This window comes from Oncorhynchus clarkii, chromosome 7 (genome assembly GCF_045791955.1).
Source record: "Oncorhynchus clarkii lewisi isolate Uvic-CL-2024 chromosome 7, UVic_Ocla_1.0, whole genome shotgun sequence".
In the NCBI taxonomy this organism is placed as follows: domain Eukaryota; kingdom Metazoa; phylum Chordata; class Actinopteri; order Salmoniformes; family Salmonidae; genus Oncorhynchus; species Oncorhynchus clarkii.
Genome location: NC_092153.1, coordinates 40,551,951 through 40,574,960, shown reverse-complemented (window position 1 = coordinate 40,574,960; position 23,010 = coordinate 40,551,951). Strand labels below are relative to the sequence as shown.

The 23,010-nt window shown below is 42.3% G+C and overlaps 1 protein-coding gene and 1 long non-coding RNA gene across 5 annotated transcripts; both read right to left on the bottom strand.

The window, feature by feature from the left end:
• Positions 1-58: 58 nt before the first annotated feature.
• LOC139413290 (GDH/6PGL endoplasmic bifunctional protein-like) lies at positions 59-7,155 on the bottom strand. Of its 3 annotated transcripts, none has more exons than XM_071160494.1 (6): positions 7,025-7,071; positions 6,133-6,222; positions 4,268-4,943; positions 4,042-4,159; positions 3,642-3,911; positions 59-3,378 (listed from the first exon to the last, which is right to left on the bottom strand). In XM_071160494.1, exons 3-6 carry the CDS (start codon positions 4,916-4,918, stop codon positions 2,030-2,032), a joined length of 2,388 nt encoding a protein of 795 aa, XP_071016595.1. In that variant the 5' UTR covers positions 4,919-4,943; positions 6,133-6,222; positions 7,025-7,071; the 3' UTR covers positions 59-2,029. The 3 variants fall into 3 exon arrangements, with proteins under 3 accessions (XP_071016595.1, XP_071016596.1, XP_071016594.1); XM_071160495.1 differs by having other exon boundaries at positions 6,020-6,222; positions 7,025-7,062; XM_071160493.1 differs by lacking the exon at positions 6,133-6,222 and having other exon boundaries at positions 7,025-7,155.
• Positions 7,156-7,651: 496 nt separating this feature from the next.
• Positions 7,652-12,211, bottom strand: LOC139413293 (uncharacterized). Of its 2 annotated transcripts, XR_011634787.1 has the most exons (6): positions 12,047-12,211; positions 11,257-11,329; positions 10,585-10,687; positions 10,275-10,351; positions 10,135-10,174; positions 7,652-9,923 (listed from the first exon to the last, which is right to left on the bottom strand). It is a non-coding gene; the product is annotated as an uncharacterized lncRNA (long non-coding RNA). The 2 variants fall into 2 exon arrangements; XR_011634786.1 differs by lacking the exon at positions 12,047-12,211 and having other exon boundaries at positions 11,257-11,342.
• Positions 12,212-23,010: the final 10,799 nt, after the last annotated feature.

Below are 23,010 nucleotides of genomic sequence, written 5' to 3'. Positions count from 1 at the left end.
TAAACATTCCTTCGTTTGAAATCGCACAGTTAAAAAGAAATAATCTGTGCAGAAAGGGTTGTGAAAGCTGTAGTTTATTTCCTTGTGGTAAAACAGTGATTAACTGTTACATTAATTCCATGTGTGTACAGTATGTAGAAAAATGGTGTTTAGGTCCCCATATGTATAAAAATAAACAATTGTAAATCATTTATTCATAGACTGTTTGAACCTCAGAGGAACAAACCACACTTTCACTTACAGCATTCAGAATAATCAGGTGCTATAACATTTGTATGTGCAAACATCAAAGTGAAACCTAATTACATATTTTTCCCAGGCAAAATAACCTTCAGCTAATACATATATATTAACATACACCTGTCCGTAAAATGAATTAAGGCAACGCAGTGAAGCGGTTGAACTAAACTTCATCAACCCATTTTAAAATCCATTTCAATATCCTAAAAAAAGGCCCTTTACGTAAGAGGAACTCCTAATTCAATCCACAAATAAAACATCTATGAACTCAAGTTAGTTACACACTTTCAAATCAAATGTTGTGCAGTGAACAGATCTGTGTGAATGCCAGTGAAGGGCGTCTCAAACGAGTAGACTCACAGTATCAAAAAAAAAGTACTTTTGTTTTGGAAGGTCACAACGTAGTTAAGCATTTCACTGTACTTGTACGACATCTTGTAAGCAACATTTCACTCACATTAAGAGATTCTCTGATACTTTTGTATACATTTTAGCCAGTAGTTCTGAAAGTAGCACTCATGAGCCAAAAGTGGTCCCCGGAAATTGCATACAACATAACACGTGCACCACGTCATTGCTCATTCTCTCTTTCTCTGCTGTGTCCACTGAGAAGTTGGGCCCACCCTGCAACCTCATTGGAAAATGCCGGCCAGGCCTCTTGCTAGCTGTCACTCAAATGTGAGGGGCTGAAGCTCATTGGCTAGGACTCAAATTGCTACAGGGCTGGCCCAAGAGGGGGAAATGTAGGGAAAATAGCACTGCACAGGTTCAAGAAAACAATCACTTTCAAACTAGGGATTTTGTGGCTATCTACAGACACATACAGCCCAAAGCGAGAGGTTTAAAAAAAAGCATTTCTAAGTCGCCAAAGTACCGGAGCATGTCTTTAAAAGAGGAAGTATTAGGAACTACTGGGCTGGCTCATAGGGAAGAATACACACATTAGGGGTCAAAGGCTGTGGAAATTGTACATTTCACATAGATATCAAATAATACATTAGATAATTGTGTTTTTATTTGATTTTTTATCCACAAGCATAGATTAAAACAAAGGCAGCAATGGATCATAATATGCTTTTTTATGTCATTTAAATGTACTGGACAGTATATTATGCATTTTGATTTCAAATTGGCATTGAGGCACAAATACAATGATACATGGCTATAGACTACATTATCTGTCGACCATAGGAGCAAAAGGTTCAAATCCATTTACCATAGGGGCATATTTGATTGAATGAAATTTGAACCAAAATTGTTGGTCTTTCACAGTTTAAAGTCCCCTTTCAACAATACTATTCTATGCTGGTTCAGTGTGGAATGGGTAGCTTTATGTGAAATGTATACTGTTTTTACAACTAAATATAATAGTTATTCAGATCATGAGTAATGATTAAAGACGAACAAACTTCCATATCCACTTGGCTTTCCTGAGATGTCCATTTGGTAAATACACACACACACACACACACACACACACACACACACACACACACACACACACACACACACACACACACACACACACACACACACACACACACACACACACACACACACACACACACACACACCCCTACATCCTGTATATTGAAAAATAAAATATATGCCAGTATACCATATGTACTTCCATACTTTAAGGTGCCCAGAATCAACAGAACCTTCATCATTACTTTACATTCTTGGTCAAAATACAGCAAAATAGTAAAATTACAGCAAATCATTCATTTCCAATTAAATGTACATTATTTCATTGCTACAGTATCACAGAGCCAAAAGCAGCTGTTTGCTATCCCAAAAGAGCATCATAGTCTATGTACCATACTAGCCTGCCACTGGTCGGCCGGACACCAGTGATGGGCCACTTGTTTGGGTTGTCCTTAACTCGGCTGAGCTGGGTGACCAGCTCATGTTTGCTCTTACCCATCACCAGCACACCTACTTTCTGGGCCTGGTTGATAGCCCTGAGGGTGAGGCTCATACGCTGGTGAGGCTTGGCTGGGCTCTCGGTGAGGGCTACCAGACTGTCCCCATGGGCGTCAAGCTTGCTGCCTGGGAAGAGGGAGGCGGTATGTCCGTCGTAGCCCACTCCTAGAAGGACAAAGTGGAAGCTGGAGGCATTAACCAGCTGGTTGATGTCTCTCTCATAGAGCAGCGCTCCACTATCCTCCTCCACACACAGCCGCTGGTTCATCTGCACAGGCATGGGGTGGATGTTGAAATAGGGCATCTTCACGTGTTGGAGCAGGTGGTCGTGCAGGGTGCGGAAGTTGGAGTCCAACTCTGTGAGAGGCACGCATCGCTCGTCCACCATCCAAACGTGGGTGTCCCTCCAGGGGAAGGAGTAGTGGTGGCGGGCCAGCCTCTGGAACAGAGCTAGGGGACTGGAGCCCCCGGAGAGGGCCAGGTGGAAGCGGCCGCCCTCCCTTACTGCTTTCTCCGCTGAAGCCTGCAGGTCTGCGGCCAGCCGCACGATGAGCTCCTCGGGCCAGGCAGAGACCATTTCAGCGCTGCGGTACTTCCCCTGCATCACTTGGAAGCTCTCCGCACCAGACCCGCCCATGTGATCTTGGGGGATCATGACAACAGCCTCGTTGGCGAAGGTCACCTCCCGTCCCAACAGTTTGAAGTCCAGCATGTTGCCATTGTCCGCTCCCCCAGGGTACAGGCGGGGGGAGGTTTTGGCCAGACCGTGCAGGAGAGGAGTCCAGAAACCCCAGGAGGCCAGCAGGTTCTCAGTACTGATAAAGCTGTCCTTCCGGCCTTGGAAGATGTGCGAAATTAGTTCTGCGTAAGCCTCTCTCTGCACCGTTGGTGTCAGCACATAGTAGTCAGAGATGGGCATACCTAATACACTGACATCTTTGTGTTCCGTTATCTCCTTCCACTCAGTGTCCATCAGGTCTGGCTTGAACAGGTTCTTACTCACAAGAATGGCTGGGTACTGCAGAGTGCCATGGCCAAAGTAGAACACAATCTGCTTAGGCTTGCAGTGGACGCTGTTATGGCTCTGGACACAGAAGATGTCATTCTTGAACAAAATGCGAGCATAGCCTAAGCGCTCATCCAGCATCTTCCCTGAGGTCAGGATGATTGGCATTTTCTCGTACTGGGCTATGTCAATATGCACCATGATACCTGAAATAGAAAAACAAAAAGTATGCTTCATCACTGAAACCCCCCCGAATAATCTATGTATCGTATCTTATCTATATGGCTGTCAAAAAAAAAAGAAAAAAAAGATGCACAAAAATTACAAAAATGTAACTTGAATTTACTGATTACCTCTGTCATATACTAATAACTAGGGATGTCAATACAAATTCCTCCTGTTATACTGCAGCCAACTTTTTTTTATTCATGCACAGGCTCAAAGCGAAAAACTTTCTCATGTCACTTACCTGCAAAGGTGGGGGTGAGGCTGTAATACTCCTTTGTTTTGTTCAGTTCTTCCTGTACTTCTAGATTGTAGTTCTGGTACTGACCAATGGTGGCACAGTTCCTGTCCAGGTGCTGCAAGGCACTGAAGATCTTCAGCTTGTTCCTGAGGACCTCCTTCACATCGCTCAGGTTGGCTGGGAGCCCCATGGTCAGAAGGGTCATGACCTCAGTCAGGTGGTTCTGTATCACGTCTCTGATCACACCGTACTGGTCATAGAAGGGAATACGACCTGTGACAAAAGTAGGGTAAATCAAACACCTCATGACAGGTGATGTTACTGGCACCATCACAGTCTTATAGATTGGGTTACTACACATGCGTAAGCGAACATTCATATTTTTTCTGGGACCACACAGTACCTCTGGCATCCAGGGTCTCCTTCAGTACAATCTCCACTCTCTCAATGTGGTGCTTGTTCCAGATAGGATCCAGGTGCTTACTGTTTTCCCTTCTGAATGGCAAAATCTTAGAGACAACCTTTTGAGTACAAAAGCAAACAATAGAATTCAAACAAAGATCTGCCTCACGGGCAAAGTTTTCTGTTTAATGTCTACGGCGGACTGATAAGGGGGCCTGGTACATCACCTGCTTCCCTAAATAGTGGTCGATCCTGTACATCTCCTCATCCTTGAGGGAGGTACCCAGTTGAGTGGACAGTAGTTGGGCACTACTGAAATCATGGCCAAACGGCTTCTCCAGCACCACCCTCAACCACGCCCCGTCGGTCGGTCTGCAGCTGTTGTTGATCCTTTCTGCAATGTCCGCATAAGCGAATGCTGGCACTGACAGGTAAAACAGCCTGCCGGCCTCCACTATGCCCTCCTGCGTCAGCTGCTCTGTCAGGTGTTTGCCCAGGGCCTGGTAGTCCTCTGAAGTCTTCAGCTGCCAATACTCTGCCAGCTTCAGAAACTGCTCCTTCACCAGGGCACAGCGCTCCACAGACAGCTCCCGGGGGCAGACCACTCCCTTTAGCGCCTCAAACAGGAACGGCGTGGCCTTATCCTTGGGCAACAGGCCTCCGCCATAAAAGGAGAAGCTGTAGCCGCTACTCACCTGGTTAGCGTACAGATGGAAGAAGCCCTGCCACAGGTACTTCTTAGCCAAGTCACCTGTACCTCCCACTATGACCACTGACACGTGCCCCACCTTCGGCGCTCCCTTGGTCTCCTTGGCATAGCCTCTCTGGGCACACACAGTGGCCAGGAGCAGCAGTGTTGCCCACACAACTTTCCACATTCTCTGGTCCAACACAGATCAGCTCCTACAGGAGAGAGACAAAGCAAGACAGATCAGCAATAACTTCAAATGGTGATTTACAGACTTGGTTTGGATTGCTAAGTATTCAGTTGTTATTAACCCATAATCACAGTGGCTGATTCACTGGCTTAAAACACACATTGGTAGCAGTCGTGGATTGGTTTTCTGCCAATGCAAGCAGGATTTCTGGGAGGCAGCCTAGCCTACTTTTAATACTGTGGCATATTTGGTTTGTGGGTGGAAATGGTCAGCTCTTAGCTATACCAGGAACTACAACATATGGATACCACCACCTTCCTACATGTCTGTGTCATAGATAGATTAAGTCTTTATTTATTGTGGAAGAGGCAACTCCTCTGTCAGTAGATAACAGGCCAATCCTGTTCTCTACACATTTCCGCATTCATTGTATTGTGGTTGAACCTTTAGGCCTACATGTTTTGGGTTGAAGGTTAGAGAGAACAAATCAATGGAGAAACACTGGTTTCTAGATTGAACCCATTCAAAGGAGTAAAGTCAACATTGACAAGATACACAGAAGAGGCATCTACCGTAAATGGTTTGCGTAACTTTACCGAAACATCTGAAATCATAGTCTAGTTTTGATCAAGTTTACACAGCAAACAACAAAGGTCATTGCCACTGAATTCTCCTGTGAATCATACTATTGGTATGGATGGACACTAACAGTTTTAGCTGATACATGACAGTGAGTCAAGATTTGGGAGTTGTGCTATCCCAAACCACCAAGATTACAGCTCTGGCTGCAGGATGTTGACCTACCTGCAATGTTAATGTACAATAGCCAAATACATTTTTTTAAATAAGGATTAACATAGGCTGGGTCATTCGGTGTGAACATAAATGTACTTTTTCAACTTTGGGTAACCAAAGCCTTCTTTAAGACACTTTTGAAGTTGCAATATGTAACTTTTGGGGAGACCTGACCATATTCACATAGAAATGTGAGTTATAGATCTGTAATTCTCATTGAAAGCAAGTTAAAGAAGTGGTAGATATGTTCTATGTGCATCATTTCTATGCTTCCAGTTCCTATGTTTTTTTTTTTTTGCATCTTACTTTCAGTTTTCTACACCAGCTTCAAAACAGCTTGGCCCCTAAAACTTTTACAGATGCACAATCGAGAGCATCCTGTCGGGCTGTATGACCGCCTGATACGGCAACTGCACCACCTTCAAACGCAGGGCTCTCCAGAGGGTGGTGCGGTCTGCCCAATGCTTCACCAGGGGCAAACTAACTGCCATCCAGGACACCTACAGCACCTGATGTCACAGGAAGGACAAAAAGATCATCAAGGACATCAACCACCTGAGCCACGGCCTGTTCACCCCGCTATCATCCAGAAGGCGAGGTCAGTACAGGTGCATCAAAGCTGAGACAGAGAGACTGAAAAACACCTTTCATCTCAAGGCCATCATACTGTTAGATAACTGTTAGATACTGAACTGTTAGATACTACTACACTGTTGGAGCTAGGGACACAAGCATTTTTCTCCACCCGCAATGACATCTGCTAAATATGTGTATGTGTACCAATATAATTTTATTTGAAATGATTTAACAAACCCCTTCTGTCTAGTGTCTTTATCCACTTCATCCAAACTATAGGATAGGCATTGAATAAGAAATAACAATAAATAATAGAAATAAAAAAATTATATGGATGCTATTTCCTACAATTATTCCATTTAGTCTGATAAACCAAAAAATGTACAAAGAAAAGACCCCCTCAAATACGATGCACTTGTCATGAAGTGTCCTCTCTCCCGTAGCTTATGGCGTTGCAATATGTCACGTGAAAGCCCCTATTGAAAAAAACCATGTGCGCTAATGTGCATGGCCATCACTATCTATACCCATACAATAGGTCTGACAGTTCCACCTGCTAGCTGTATTATAACTTTAGCCACAGCATGCCGTTGATGCATACAATGTTACCCAAACAAAAGCTTTTCTGTCCATTTAAAATCACAACAAAGTCCGTTTCTATACCAAATCCCTCTCACTCGAACTATTCAATCGAACCTAGTCTAAACACTAACGTTATATGGAATTGTGGCGTACCTGTTCCCGCAATTGTCGAGTTCGACGAATGATCGCATCGTTCAATATTTGTGTCAAAAGATAGACAACGTCCTAGAGCAGAGTCACGTGACAGCGGAGGCTAGAGTGACACATGCGCTTCGCGATAAAACCATGGGGGCGTTTGAGTGGCTTTAAGCAACCGAGTGTCGACAAAAGTGGGAGATGTGAAGTTGGGGGGAGGTGCATCTGTGACAACCGAAAGTCGGACACTAGTGTGGTTTTCAAACAGCAAGGCTCAGATCGACACGGCAACTGTTACCATTGTTTTATAAAAGTGTCTCTTTATAACGTCGAAATAAACATATCCACACACTCAGGCTTCTGAGGCCTTACTTGAGACGTTTATCCAAAACCCCCATTCATTTTTCCTGTAGGCTTTGTTAGTGCCTACAAAATAAATCGCAATTACTATTTATCTCTTATTTGTAGATAGACCTTTCTCTCGTTTCCGGGTTGCCACATCTGTTTTGTGAAATCTGTATCTGTTTAAGGCGTATGGTCAGGGTTGCCATGTGTGCAGTTTTCCTGAAATTGGTCTACTGGTGGGGAGAGTTGGAGAGATGTGTGAGATTGAGAGCGTTGCAGCAGGCAGCTGAGTCACGTAAATTTAGATTCTTAGTATTATTATTTTTTATTACCAATGTTGAAAAGTCTGTATACATACAATAAGTACATAAATAGACAATGATAACATATGCTAGGGGGTACAACAAATTACAAATTATACAAAGACCTTAAAAGAAACACACATATTGATTGTTTTAACAGCTTTCTTATTAGAAGAATGTAGAATGGTCTTAATGTACTGCTCAAATTCCTTATAGAAAACACGGAAGAGTGTTTTAAGACATTTTGCCATTAGCACAATTCGATTTATGAAGTAAAATAGTTTTTCTTTATCACGGTTAAGGAAACCGAGCAGCACATTCTCCCATAATAAACAAAAGTAATCAAGAATATTAACAATTCTAAAACTGAATATCTTTCCATAATTGTTTTACATGTAGACAATACCAAAATAAATGTGAAACCGTTTCTGGATGCTCAACACAAAAAGTACAATCAATGTTAATGTCCTTTTTGAGTTTCTTCAGGTAATGATTCGCAGGGTAATACTTATGGATCATTCTGAAAGAGACCTCTTTGGCCTTTTTAACAAGCAAGTATTTGTGTGGTAATAACCAGACTTTTTCCCAACAGATATTAGTGACCAATGTATTCCAGTAACTTGTGACATAAGGAATGGATACAATATCCCTTTGAAATAAAGCACGTATAGATAGATCTGTTGTTCTGACGGAGCAAGGAGAAACATATTTTCCCTATTGGAGAGTCAACTAGATTAAGCGAGGGTAGGTCAAGGTGAGGTCTGGCTACACCTCTAAATAACATGAGAGTTCCGGATGGAAGCGGAGTCACGTAAATGAGAGGAGACAGAGCAGCAGCGCCCCACGTCGTGACAACTTTTTATCAATTGTATCTGAAACCTCGCACTTTCAAATCAGCATTTCCACTTCCTCCAGAATATTGCTGCTAGCCAATGTGACTAGCTACGCTGATGTTGTTAGTTAACTAGAAATATAAAGTGATTTGGCTATCCAGGTAGCCTAGTGGTTAGAGCATTGGCCCAGTAACTGAAAGGCTGCTAGATCGAATCCCCGAGTTGACAAGGTAAAAATGTGTCCTTCTGCCCCAGAACAAGGCAGTAAACCCACTGTTCCTAGGCCGTCATTGTAAATAAGAATTTGGTTTTAACTGACTTGCCTAGTTAAATAAAAATCTAGCAATATGTTGAATAATGTAATTCACCCTCACCTAACTAACGTGATGTTTGATGCCAGCTAGCCAAATGTTTAGCTTGCTAGCTAAACGGTTAGCATCGTCGCTAGCACAACAGTCTAGCTAGAGTCCTAACCTTGCTTGCCCTAACATTGGCTATATTAGCTAGCGGGCTAACCATACACATCAGACTACAGGTTTGATAGGATGTAGCGTTAGCTAGTTAGATATAACAGTAGCATTTAAAGGGCCGACTGTTCTGAAACATTTGTGTAACATCAGTGCAAAAACAAATGAAGGATCCAACGATATTGATGCTTCATGTCGTGTCTGACTACTGCAATATGTTACCGCTTGTCCCAGTGCCAGCTATCAGCAACAAACCCCGCCGAAACCAGCTCCTTATTAGCAACTGACTTTTGTATATATATTTTTTACTGGATAACACGCCGAAATCCAAGTACCCCTGACTGCAGTGTGCAATTTGGGCCGGGCTCAGTTTGAGCAAGCTACTGATGATGCAGTGAACAATATACTTGTTATCCGTGTCATGTACTGTTAAAATTGTGTTGATGAATGTTATAACTTTGTAATTATATTATTTAATTGAACATAAATATACAGTTACTACCTATCCTGAGTTATGCCATTTACTTTCCTCATGAGAATGGAGACAGACTATATCATATAAACATACTGACAAGCTGAATGGGCTTTGTACATTAAGTTATACCAGCTCCAGTAAAGAGATCAGCGACTCAGGTGACTTATATGGCATCTTTACTAAACAGCATAACACATCAGACAAAAACAAGGTTTGAAAACTCAAAAAATGGCTTCACTCCTGCTCCTCAAGAGGCAAATAATTTTCCTGTTGTCAACTGCATCCACATAGAACATCTCATAATCTCTCTGTAACAGGAATGGTTCCTTGAAGAGGATATTTTCCTCTTCACCCAGGCCATCATACAACTGTAGTTCTTTAAGGGTTGTGATGCGGTCTTCCCCGCCTATCCCAATTACAGTAGGGAGGGGAACGGTTCCTTTAAATGTTTTGGCCTTGCTGCCTCTAGGGTGTCCCTTAGAAGATCTGCTTCCTCTAAGAAAAAGGAAGAATTAATATTAGGAGTAGTGCCTCATTGGGTGATCAAGAACAATTACACCCCACTTTCACAATACCACCATGCAAACAAAAGCCACTATTACTAAAGGGGTTTTCAGTGATATCTATAACTACTCAACAAGTCATCACAGCTATTATATCTTCCCATACATCAAGCCTTCAGCATTACACACAGTAGACTACATACCCAGCTCACAGTTCGCCGTGCATTTTGTTTTCAGTATAGTCTACAGAGAAAACAGATTGTGGTCATTAAATAATGTAACGGAAAATCTAGGGATGTGTGTCAAGAATGCCCCTTACTTTATCTAATAGCCTATACAGTACCTGATCCTGCAGAGCTGGATGCTGATGTGACATGCTGTGACTTCTTGGTGGGGGTGGGGGGCACCTTCTACATCATCCTGAAATATATTGGAGGGGGGGGGGGGGGTTAAGTCTTTAAACATTGGTTTAAGACTATGCCACTCATCATATAACACCTACATGTAGTGTGTTTTTCTTTCAACCTCTTCTTCAGACCATAGTGAGTGAATGACACACATTCAATATGAAAATATATTCAGGTCAGTCTGGCTACAGTAATACAAGTGATTTTAAGGATGCAAATTAAGTTTTTATAATGTTCAAGACTTACGGCATGGGAACGTTCTACAGGAGAGGAGAAATAGGCACCACCATTGCCTTATTTGCTGCATGTTTTCCTTTGATAAAGAAAATCACATAGTCGGAAGGGGATCCTAAAAAACATACCCACTAGTGATGAGAATTTCATAATTTATACATACTTCAGTGAAATTACACTGCTTCCATTGCAATGTACAGAGCGTACATTAAGAAAGAGTAGGTTGTTAAGTTTGATAGTTATAACAATAATAGTAAATAATAATAACCCGCCCAAGGAATATATTTCTGGGTGTAGAAGACATCCCCCACACAATAAGTCACAGCATGTCACATCAGCATCCAGCTATGCAGGAGTTTGATGTATGAATTCTGTATTTAGTCTACAAATTGTAGGAAATAAGTCCCAAAAAGTGTGAAGAATAATAAACAAGAAAAAATACGAGCAATAATAGTGTGCTTTGCATGCTGCAAGCACAGAAATAACTTTTCATATGTTATTACAGAAAATTGGACAAATATAATATGCTGGCTATTCAGTATCTTACCATCAAAACAAACACCCCACAGTTGTTTGAGAAACCTTGCTTTGGTAGGCCCTGTGGTGTGAACAAGGTACACTTTTCAATACAGGAATGACAATCAAATGGTACAGTTCAGTGGAATAATTTAAAGAATATCTAACCTGAACATCATCCACATAAAAAGTCCTCCAAGGTCCAGGGGACAACATCAGAGTAATGTTTCTGTAAAAACACCTGTATGTGAAAGTAAAGAAAAAGTACAATTCAACAGCTTTTTATACTCCAGCATGCATAAGTTTTGAATACAGTTGGAACTGAATTAGCCCAAGTATTTTTCACAACATGTATGGGTGTTGCTGGACCAGAAAATATATGACTGCAAACACCATTTTTTTTCACATCAACGCACTCACATGCCAAAAATCTTTCCTTGGACACTGTTTCAAAGCAATCTTCGTAAATGTGTTTTGAAATTTTTGTTATTTAACTTCAGTTTGCATTGTGAACAATGACGACTTTTCTAGACTTGCCATGTATGTTGGGACCAGGTGATTCCATTATTGTATATACTATGTGTAAACTATGTAGCTATGGCATCAACGATACACATTTAGAGCCAGGGAAACACAAGGCATACATTGAAGAAACGCAAAAAAAACACACACCACACACACACACACACACACACACACACACACACACACACACACACACACACACACATTTTTTTAAATCAACGATCAAATCGATTACTTAACTGTACATTCTCAAGTACGCAAATTATTCAAAATAAGATTCCCTCGTGAGTAATTAGCTGGCTCACGTGCAAATGGGAGCTAATTAACGCTATACTATCATCGATGCGGTAGTTGGTTATATAAAAATATACCACTGCACTGGTATAACATGAATGTTACAAAGTACATTATGCATAATGACAGTCTCACTTACTTCCATGGTTTGTATTTTTATCCATGTAGGTTAGGTTCGATTAAGATTCGCTTTCGTTGACGTTGACAACTTCGACGTTTACCTCAACTTGGGTGATCTTGAAGGGAACGGGAAGGGTTCGCGTTTAACGTGTTTGACTCCACCCACATTGAGCCCAGACCCGACGTTTGACTCCACCCACATTGAGCCCAGCCCCGACGTTTGACTCCGCCCACATTGAGCCCAGCCCCGAACTGCACACGGCAGTCAGAAAAAAAAACGTACATTTGACCCACCCCAAGGATAAACAAAACCGAGGGTGCAGCCATCAAGACCCACGCGTCACGCTATTGGCCATAAAATAGCCAATGGGGTCTCAGCAACGCTTTCACCACCTTGTTCAAGGAAAAGCACAGTCTGCATGCCGCAGTACCGCGTTCAACCAGTTAGTACGATAGAATTGCTTGTTTTCAGATACAAAAATAGAGCTAAAGTTTCATAATTGACATTGTAAAAGAGAAACACACCATCAAATCAACATTTTATTGGTCACATACACATGGTTAGCAGATGTTATTGCGAGTGTAGCGAAATGCTTGTGCTTCTAGCTCTGACAGTGCAGTATTATCTAACAAGTAATCTTACAATGCCATTGCATAAGTATGCCGCATTGCACTTCATGAAATCAAGAAAAAGATGACCGAGGTAAAGACAGATTCAGGTTGAATATTCGACGGATATTCACCTGTAGTTTTCGTTATGTCCACCAACAGCAGTTAGGGACCGTCAGCATAGTGACATTTCACATTTTTCAAATTTCAATAGCTCTTTAACCATTACTCCTAAAACGTTCAAAACTGGTTCTAGCTAACCCGACGGCATAGACACACATTGAACACACTTTTTTCAGTTGATTTACATCTCGTACTATTTAAACTTATTTTTTTCTTACAAAAAATGAAATTCAATAGCACCTTGGTCATGAGACCCACACACCTCAAACAAGGTTCATAATCTACACTCAGTGGGCCTAGCACAGCCTTTTGTTTGTCCATTTGCATCTCGAGTTTTATAATTTTTGAACGTTTCAAATTTCAATTGCTCCTTAGTCATTAATTTGGTCAACTTTAGAATTTCAATAGCTTCTTGGTCATGTGACATACTGACCCCAAACAAGGTTCAGAATGTACAGTACACTCAGGGGGCCTACACTTTGCACACCCTTTTATCTGTCCATTTTCTCACACGATTTTACATTCAATTTGCCTGCTATGCCCCCGTGAAGGACAGTGTCACTCACACACTTATTCACTTGGGCCTTTGTTTGTCCATTTGCATCTCATGAGATTTGACGATCATTTTTAAACGTTTCACATTTCAATAGCTTCTTAGTCTTATGACCTACAACCCTCCTACTTTCCGAATATCCACTGAATAGCCTTACATGTAGCACACATTTTTGTTTGTCCATTTTCATCTCACATGATTTTACATTCATTTTAAATATTTTTCAATGATATATATATATATATATATATATATACAAGCCATATATATATATATATATATATATATATATATATATATATATATATATATATATATATAGCACACCATTTTGTTGTCAATTTTTATCTCACACAATTTTACATGAATTTTAAGTATTTTTCAATTATTCTAATTTCAACAGCTCCTTGATCATGTAACCTACTGACCTGAAACAAAGTTCAGAATGTACACTCAGTGGGCCTACACATTGCACACCCTTAGTTTGTTCATTTTCATCTTACACGATTTTAGTATAGCTTACACCCTGGGATTTCTAAAACGTCTATAGTCCCTATGTCAGGAACCATGTGCCCCTGGTAAGCCGAAACAGGCTCAGAGACTAAGTCCCTACTCCAACCTCCACAGTGAGTGCTTACCCCCAGCCTCAGAGTCCGGCCGCCCCCGTCTTGGAGGAGGCCTCCTCTTGCACCTGGTGACCCTTTGACTTCCGCAGCTAGTCCCAACCTGACTCACAGTCCCACCAGAGGACAGGCCCGGGCGGATGGGCGACCACCACCTATCCCCCTACCTATCCAGAGCCCAATGTCAATGTCTTACGCCTTCTACCCGCCTGCCTGGGCTCTCTTACACTCTGTGTCTGGCCTCTGGACCTGGCCCTTCTGCGTGCACCTAGTAACCTGGGAATGTGACCTACAACCCTCAAACTGCTGTCAGAATATCCACTGACAAGCCATAAGTAAAGTAGGATGGTGGAGGAAGACGTCTTCCACCCCGACAAAAGCTTGGTTCGAGGGCTGACTTTCATTTGTTTGCAGTGAGTGAGTTGCTCTGCTACGTAAGAAACCCTGACCCAGAATCAGGTCGTCTCCGAGTGATTTAGCACCAGGTTCACCACAAAGATGCGGTGCGCAGCAGGAGAGGGGCGGGCAACTCATCCGGCCGCACCCCAACCCCGTCACGAATGGTTCTACTCACCTGCCAAAAGAGGCAGGCTATCCCGGGTCAACCGAAGATCTGCGGCTCTACGGTATTGTTACGTTTAGGGTGGATTCTGACTTAAAGATGTTCAGTCATAATCCCACAGATGGTAGCTTTGCACCATTGGCTCCTAAGCCAAGCACATACACCAAATGTCTGAACCAGCGGCTCCTCTCGTACTGAGCAGGATTACTACAGGTGGGCACACTCCTTTGAATTTCATTAAGTTGACATTCAGTGATCCGTGCCCAATGGGAATCTAAACTTATTCTGTCCATTTTATGGGTCCGCAGCAAATTAATGGGCGTGGATGGTACCACTCACATCAGATGTAGGCCTCCCTCCCGGGACAAGGTGGAAATGCCTCTCCCGACTTCGTAGGGCACGAGCCAGATCCATGCAATGCCCTATCACTGCGGGGCCAATGGTTTTAGTCTAAACCTTGAGTCTAGTGAGCGTAGAGGAGACTTCCCCACCTACAATGTGCGATGTCCCGCACTCAGGCAAGCCTGAGGCCTGGTAGTGTCAGTTAATGGTAAGGCATATGCCATCTCCACTACATGTGCCAAGGAGCATGTTGGAGAGCTCCCACATAGAGTGTGTAGAGTCCCGCACCTGGCAGTGTTCATAACCGCTAAGCACATTCCATCTCTATTTTGTGCTCCACTGTTAGCGGATCCAGCCGAAGCAAGTGTTCGATTCAAACCTTTGCGGTTTAGAGTTAGCTAAGTATACGGGGGACAGCCGTTGGAGAGACTCCCTCAACCAGGTGACACACCGAGTAGGGGTTGGAAGTAGGGGTTGGAAGAGCTCTCCAAGGGCTATGGTACTATTTACCATCTTTCCTTACCTCCCGTTTTAACCTATCCAAGGTAGTCCCTCTCAGCCGGACCAGGGTTTCGTTTGATCTGAAGGCACCTTTTGCTCCAGTTTATTGCTATGTTAGGGCCACCTGCAAGCAGGTGACAATGTATGGTTTGGGGTCGTCCGTATTCGACTTCACATTATTTCGGGAGGCGTGGAACCTTAATGTCCTGGGCTAAGGACTCCTTAATAGAGTCATAGTTACTCCTGCCGTTTACGCACGCTTCACTGAATTTCGTCACTTGGGCATTCAGAGCACTGGGCGGAAATCACATCTCGTCAACAACCACCTTGCACCTTCACAATGCTTTGTTTTAATTAAACAGTCGGATTCCCCTGGTCCTAAGTCAGCTGCTAGGCGAACAGGGCCATAGCTGGGGAGATCCGCGAGAAGGGCCCGGCGCACATCCAGAGTCGTCGCCACCAACTCCCCACCGGTCCACCTTCGGCCCGCCGACAGACACCACCCCTACACACCCCCCACACGCACCCCCGTGCGGGACCACGAGATGGGCCGCACAACAAACTTGCAACGGGTGGCGAGAGGAGGGTGACGGAGCAACTGCTCCCCCAGCCGCGGCTCGAGCCCAGCCCCGCTTCGCACCCCAGCCCGAGCGACCCAGCCCTTAGAGCCAATCCTTATCCCGAAGTTACGGATCTGACTTGCCAACGTCCTTTACCTACATTGTTATAACTTGCCAGAGGCTGTTCACCTTGGAGACCTGCTGCGGATATTGGTTCGGCCGGCTTGAGATTTACACCCTCTCCCCCGGATTTTCAAGGGTCACCAGGAGCGCCACGTACGCCGCAGGAACCGCAATGCTTTCCAGGGCTTGGGCCCCTCTCTCGGGGTGAACCCATTCCAGGGCGCCCTGCCCTTCACAAAGAAAAGAGAACTCTCCCCGGGATCGGTCGCATTACCGCACTGGACACCTTGCAGGCGCCCATCTCCGCCAGTCCATGGACATTCTGAAAGTAGTTTAAGGTTAGTAGGTCACATGACCAAGGAGCTTTTGAAATTAAAAAGTTAGAAATATTTGTGTAAAAACATGTGAGATGAAAATGGACAAACGAAAGGGTATGTAATGTGTAGACCCACTGAGTGTACATTCTGAACTTTGTTTGAGGTCAGTAGGTCACATGACCAAGGAGCTATTGCAATTCGAATGTAAAAAAAGTTTGTACTTTGTTTACACTCCCTAACTATTTCAACTAGGAATACAAAATGCTGCTCACATTTCCACATGTTTAGTAGCTTTGGAAAGAAAATTTATGTCAAAATCGTGAAAATATGACCTGTGCATTGTGAGCAATTTTTCCAACATCATGACACTTATTTGGAGTCTGTGGCTCAAGTGTTTTGAAAGCACGAATATCCATTGAATATTCAACCTGAAACTAAAAAGCTGGCGACTTAGACTGACTGACCAGTAGCCTAACACTGGAAGAAAGTAAAGACAACAACTCAATAAGGTACCATAGCTGGTCACTGTAATTTATCTATCTGGCTATGATGTGTTAATCTGATCCCTTCCAGAATGTCAACAAGATGTCTGTACACATTTATTCCAATAGTGTGTGCACGTCCTTCCATATAAAACAGCATGCACCAGTATCATGAAAGTTAATAGGTAAATGGCCTAATGATAAATTCTAAGTCAGAAATATTGTCATATGTAGCATGGCATGCATACAAAAGTATTACAGACATTATAATATTGCCACATTTATGTTTCCATCATTCCAAGACATGTCTTAATGCAGCAATCAACAGTAGAAACAATAACAAAAGTGGCTCCCCACCCCCGGTATGGTGAAAAACTGAGGGATGGGCCTGGAGAAATGTATCCAATCTCAAATTAATAGATAGATCTATGGATGCAAGGACTGGCCATCCATGACGTCAAAATTATAGTTTGAACAATGTTTTGAGGCTATATAGTGTATTTTGGATTCTGATGGAGTACAACAGTTGAACTAAACTCATGAAGCATTTATAAATTATGTTCTTCAAGAATCAATGGGGAGAACAAGTATTTGATACACTGTCGATTTTGCAGGTTTTCCTACTTACAAAGCATGTACAGTGCCTTGCGAAAGTATTCGGCCCCCTTGAACTTTGCGACCTTTTACCACATTTCAGGCTTCAAACATAAAGATATAAAACTGTATTTTTTTGTGAAGAATCAACAACAAGTGGGACACAATCATGAAGTGGAACGACATTTATTGGATATTTCAAACTTTTTTAACAAATCAAAAACTGAAAAATTGGGCGTGCAAAATTATTCAGCCCCTTTACTTTCAGTGCAGCAAACTCTCTCCAGAAGTTCAGTGAGGATCTCTGAATGATCCAATGTTGACCTAAATGACTAATGATGATAAATACAATCCACCTGTGTGTAATCAAGTCTCCGTATAAATGCACCTGCACTGTGATAGTCTCAGAGGTCCGTTAAAAGCGCAGAGAGCATCATGAAGAACAAGGAACACACCAGGCAGGTCCGAGATACTGTTGAAGAAGTTTAAAGCCGGATTTGGATACAAAAAGATTTCCCAAGCTTTAAACATCCCAAGGAGCACTGTGCAAGCGATATAATTGAAATGGAAGGAGTATCAGACCACTGCAAATCTACCAAGACCTGGCCGTCCCTCTAAACTTTCAGCTCATACAAGGAGAAGACTGATCAGAGATGCAGCCAAGAGGCCCATGATCACTCTGGATGAACTGCAGAGATCTACAGCTGAGGTGGGAGACTCTGTCCATAGGACAACAATCAGTCGTATATTGCACAAATCTGGCCTTTATGGAAGAGTGGCAAGAAGAAAGCCATTTCTTAAAGATATCCATAAAAAGTGTAGTTTAAAGTTTGCCACAAGCCACCTGGGAGACACACCAAACATGTGGAACAAGGTGCTCTGGTCAGATGAAACCAAAATTTAACTTTTTGGCAACAATGCAAAACGTTATGTTTGGCGTAAAAGCAACACAGCTGAACACACCATCCCCACTGTCAAACATGGTGGTGGCAGCATCATGGTTTGGGCCTGCTTTTCTTCAGCAGGGACAGGGAAGATGGTTAAAATTTATGGGAAGATGGATGGAGCCAAATACAGGACCATTCTGGAAGAAAACCTGATGGAGTCTGCAAAAGACCTGAGACTGGGACGGAGATTTGTCTTCCAACAAGACAATGATCCAAAACATAAAGCAAAATCTACAATGGAATGGTTCAAAAATAAACATATCCAGGTGTTAGAATGGCCAAGTCAAAGTCCAGACCTGAATCCAATCGAGAATCTGTGGAAAGAACTGAAAACTGCTGTTCACAAATGCTCTCCATCCAACCTCACTGAGCTCGAGCTGTTTTGCAAGGAGGAATGGGAAAAAATTTCAGTCTCTCGATGTGCAAAACTGATAGAGACATACCCCAAGCGACATACAGCTGTAATCGCAGCAAAAGGTGGCGCTACAAAGTATTAACTTAAGGGGGCTGAATAATTTTGCACGCCCAATTTTTCAGTTTTTGATTTGTTAAAAAAGTTTGAAATATCCAATAAATGTCGTTCCACTTCATGATTGTGTCCCACTTGTTGTTGATTCTTCACAAAAAAATACAGTTTTATATCTTTATGTTTGAAGCCTGAAATGTGGCAAAAGGTCGCAAAGTTCAAGGGGGCCGAATACTTTCGCAATGCACTGTAGAGGTCTGTAATTTTATCATAGGTACACTTCAACTGTGAGAGACGGAATCTAAAACAAAAATCCAGAAAATCACATTGTATGATATTTAAGTAATTCATTTGCACATGTTAACAAATTAAATATCCTAAAAACAGGACAGGTCAAGGTAAAATGGACAATGTGAAATGGACAATCAGGCTACTCACAACTGCTGTCCAGGAGTTTCACCCAGTGGGCTAATTTGTCATGATCAGTGGTTTGAAGTTTGTATCCATAAACATTTTTTGCGAGCAGATCACATCGAAAAATTAAATACTGTGTAAACACATTGCAAATAGGCTCAGGATAACTCCTCTTGATAAAGTTGGGGGGCTGATATTCAGATCTTAAATAGCTAAATTGATTAATCACAGGAATCAGGACTAAAAACGCCAATGCAACGGCCTATTTTACAAACGGTGGGCCTACCAAATGGATGGGCATTTATAAAATTCCATTGTGGGTTGACGCACGGACCGACACCGACCTCTTGTTTTTGGTCCTGACCGGACGTTAGGCTTACCACATAGATGGGCATTCCTAAAATCAAATATCAGGTGACACTGTAGGCCAGGGATGGGCAACTCCAGTCCTCTGGGGCCTGATTGGTGTCACACTTTTTCCCCAGCCCCAGCTAACACATCTGACTCCAATAATCTACTAATCATGATCTTCAGTTTAGAATGCAATTCGTTTCATCAGCTGTGTTGACTAGGGATGGGGGAAAAGTGTGACACCACTCTGGCCCATGAGGACTGGTCTTGGCCATATCTCAGTAAACACGGACTGATGCTGACACCTTTTGGACGCCTTTTTTTTGTGCACTCCTGACCGGCCTTGATTTCCACGTCCGCGGACGTTGGTTTTTGGTCCGGACCAAATCTGAACCAATCAAAGATGTCTATGTTTGGTTCAGATTTTGTAGGGTCTGTACCAGCCTTGATTTTTTCAGTATTTTCAGTATTTTCAACGCCCGGAAAATACATATTTTCACCATTCATTCAGAACCTAAATTGAATCTAACTTCAATGTATGGAAAAATTATTATTTTAGACGTATTTTCAACATACTTTTGCTTACTGGGACTATTCTTGTAGGGGCAGCAGAACGGTCAAGACTTCAGGTGTCAACTGCCTGTCTCTAAAAAAAAGCAGTGCCTTGCCCACACCAAGGTAGTGACAAGGGAGAGCGAGGCAAAAGGTCCAGGTGGGGAACTGATGGCAGACCATGCCAGGGCTGCCCTCAACAGAGAACAAGAAACATAGGCCTATCTTAAAATACTTAAAATATCTTAAAAGGTTGGCAAACCTTGAAAAGGTGTACTTTGTCCTCAAAGCGATGTTCACCAAGGTGACATTCTGGTGAAATTTACCCTACTTCTGTTAATTTTTATGTCTGCGTATGATCAGTCTATCATAATTCTATCTACAGTATAAGTGCATAATATCCTACTAAAGCAAATTTGATGGGTAGCCATGCTGGGACTCCCTGTGACAAACAGTCCAGCACTGTTTGGACAAACAGTCCAGGGGTGTCAAACTCAATTCCCGGAGAGACACTTTCCTTTCAATTCGTGTTTAATTAAAACCTATAAAACCAGATGAGAGGAGTTCCAAATGAATAAACCAACACACTCCTCTCTCCAGGACCTGTGTTTGACACCCCTGCCTTAGTCCTTACATCAAGAGGTCTGAGCATAACAATACATTTTAAATGCCTGAATCCAGAAATAATTTGGACTTGCAAAAATAATATGGTCGCTGGGATAGGTTTATTTTGATTGCAGATTTTATGAAGAAACAAAAAGTTATCTAAACAAGCAGCTGCGCCCCGATTTTAAGTCCCAATGAGGAGGTGAGCCGGGTGACATGGCAAAGTTGTCTCAAAACAAGGTGAAATATGTCAAGCACGTGGAGTGATGATTACAACACATGCAAAGTGTTTGCTCTTGATAAAAACGCATATATACTTTATCTGCCTTAAACTAGTTTGAAAACTGTAAAACGTATTTATGGAAAATGTACCATGCTGCCTTGTTGACAATATGACATGGTGGCGCAGATTCAAGTTCTATTTAAGCAGGGCGCTCCTCCCTCACCGTTTAAAATACACATGATCAGCAGATGTTATTGCGGCTGTAGTGAAATGCTTGTGCTTCTTTTTTTATTTAACCAGGCAAGTTGTTTAAGAAAATTCTTATTTACGTTTTTATCCCTGGGTAACAAATACGGGTAACAAATAACAAAACATTAGGAACACCTTCCTAATATTGTTTTGCACCCCCTTTTGCCCCCAGAACAGCCTCAATTCGTCAGGGCATGGACTCTACAAAGTGTCAAGTGTTCCACAGGGATGCTGGCCCATGTTGACTCCAATGCTTCCCACAGTTATGTCAAGTTGTCTGGATGTCGTTTGGGTGGTGGACCATTTTTGATACACACGGGAAAATGTTGAGCGGGAAAAACCCAGCACTATTGTAGTTCTGAAACAAACCGGTGCACCTAGCACCTACTACCATACCCCGTTCAAAGTAACTTAATTATTTTACCTTGACCATTCACCCTCTGAATGGCACAGACACAATCCATTTAATCCAGACAGTCTGTGTATATAAAACACATGAAATCATGTTTTTTTTTTTTACTGCATTGTGCCTTTAACCTTCTATTTTTCAGTGGTGGAAAAATGTAATAGATGTAAATGTAATTGCTAAAATATACTTAAAGATGCACAATATAGAAATCGAACTGCCATTTCCTGGTTGCTAAATTTCGAATTGCCTAATTTCAGTTTATGTAACAAAACAAGCATTCACTGTATAGAGCAGAGTTTCCCAAAATTTGTCCTGGGCCCCCCCCCTGGGTGCACATTTTGGTTTTTGCCCTAGCACTACACAGCTGATTCAAAAAAACAACTCATCATCAAACTTTGATTATTTGAATCAGCTGTGTAGTGCTAGGGCAAAAACCAAAATGTGCACCAAAAATATTGTATATTCAGCTGTTTGAAGCTTGTGTACAAAACCGAAAGTAAAAGATGGAAAAACAAAACTTCAGAACCGGAAGCATAGAAACCTATCTGGGCTAGCTAAAGACAACGTCATACAATTGCATGTGGCTAGTAGTATTACAGAATATATATATATATATATTTTTTTAAATCTGAGGGAGCACCTGTGCCCCCCCTATGGGCATGACGTCTCTGATTCCTGTAATTCCCAGTTGAGTTGACACCTATGGCCCTTGTCTTCTGAACGCCCATTCCTCCAACTCCTACACATGACTGCTCTCTGCTGGTATACTACAGTTATTTTGGAAATCCACATGAACAATTTTGGAGCGTGGTTAATATGCTCGTAATTACGAGACTGATTAGAGCTGGAATCTGTGTAGTGAAACAGAATGTAAGCTCGGGAGACTTCCGGATGGTTGTATGAGGTTATCCTCTGCCTTTTTCTTTTGTTATAGAATAATAGATATAGCCTACAATACAGATAAAACAACAAGATTACAAAATAAAGTAAAATTGCCTGGCCTACATTGTATCATGATCCATGTCTTCTTACATACTAAAAAACGTACTCAAAATGGCCATACAGTGAATTCAATATTCTTTAGGAATTAGTCTTGGCTATCATGCACCAGAACAAGAAGGATACAACAATAAACTAAACATTTCTTGCACCTTTTCTGAACCTAGATTATGACTTGTAAGATATTCAAATAAATTACATTTTTGGTTTCATATCCTGAAACATTTGTGGCTAGAACAACCCCTTCAGGTAAGTACTGCATCAGCTGATCAGCTGCCTCATGCCATCATTCAGTGCCTATGGAACCAAGAGCAGGTGTCCTTTTGGCTAAACAGCCAACTGTCTGTTCAGACCACAGTGTGTGTTTCCTTATGGGCC

Coding starts and splice junctions, on each gene's coding strand:
- LOC139413290 (XM_071160493.1), bottom strand. CDS start 4,918: ATGTGGAAAGTTGTGTGGGCAACACTGCTGCTCCTGGCCACTGTGTGT. Junction 4,160..4,267: donor ACCACTATTTAGGGAAGCAG/GTGATGTACCAG, acceptor TGTACTCAAAAG/GTTGTCTCTAAGATTTTGCC. Junction 3,912..4,041: donor GGAGACCCTGGATGCCAGAG/GTACTGTGTGGT, acceptor CTTTTGTCACAG/GTCGTATTCCCTTCTATGAC.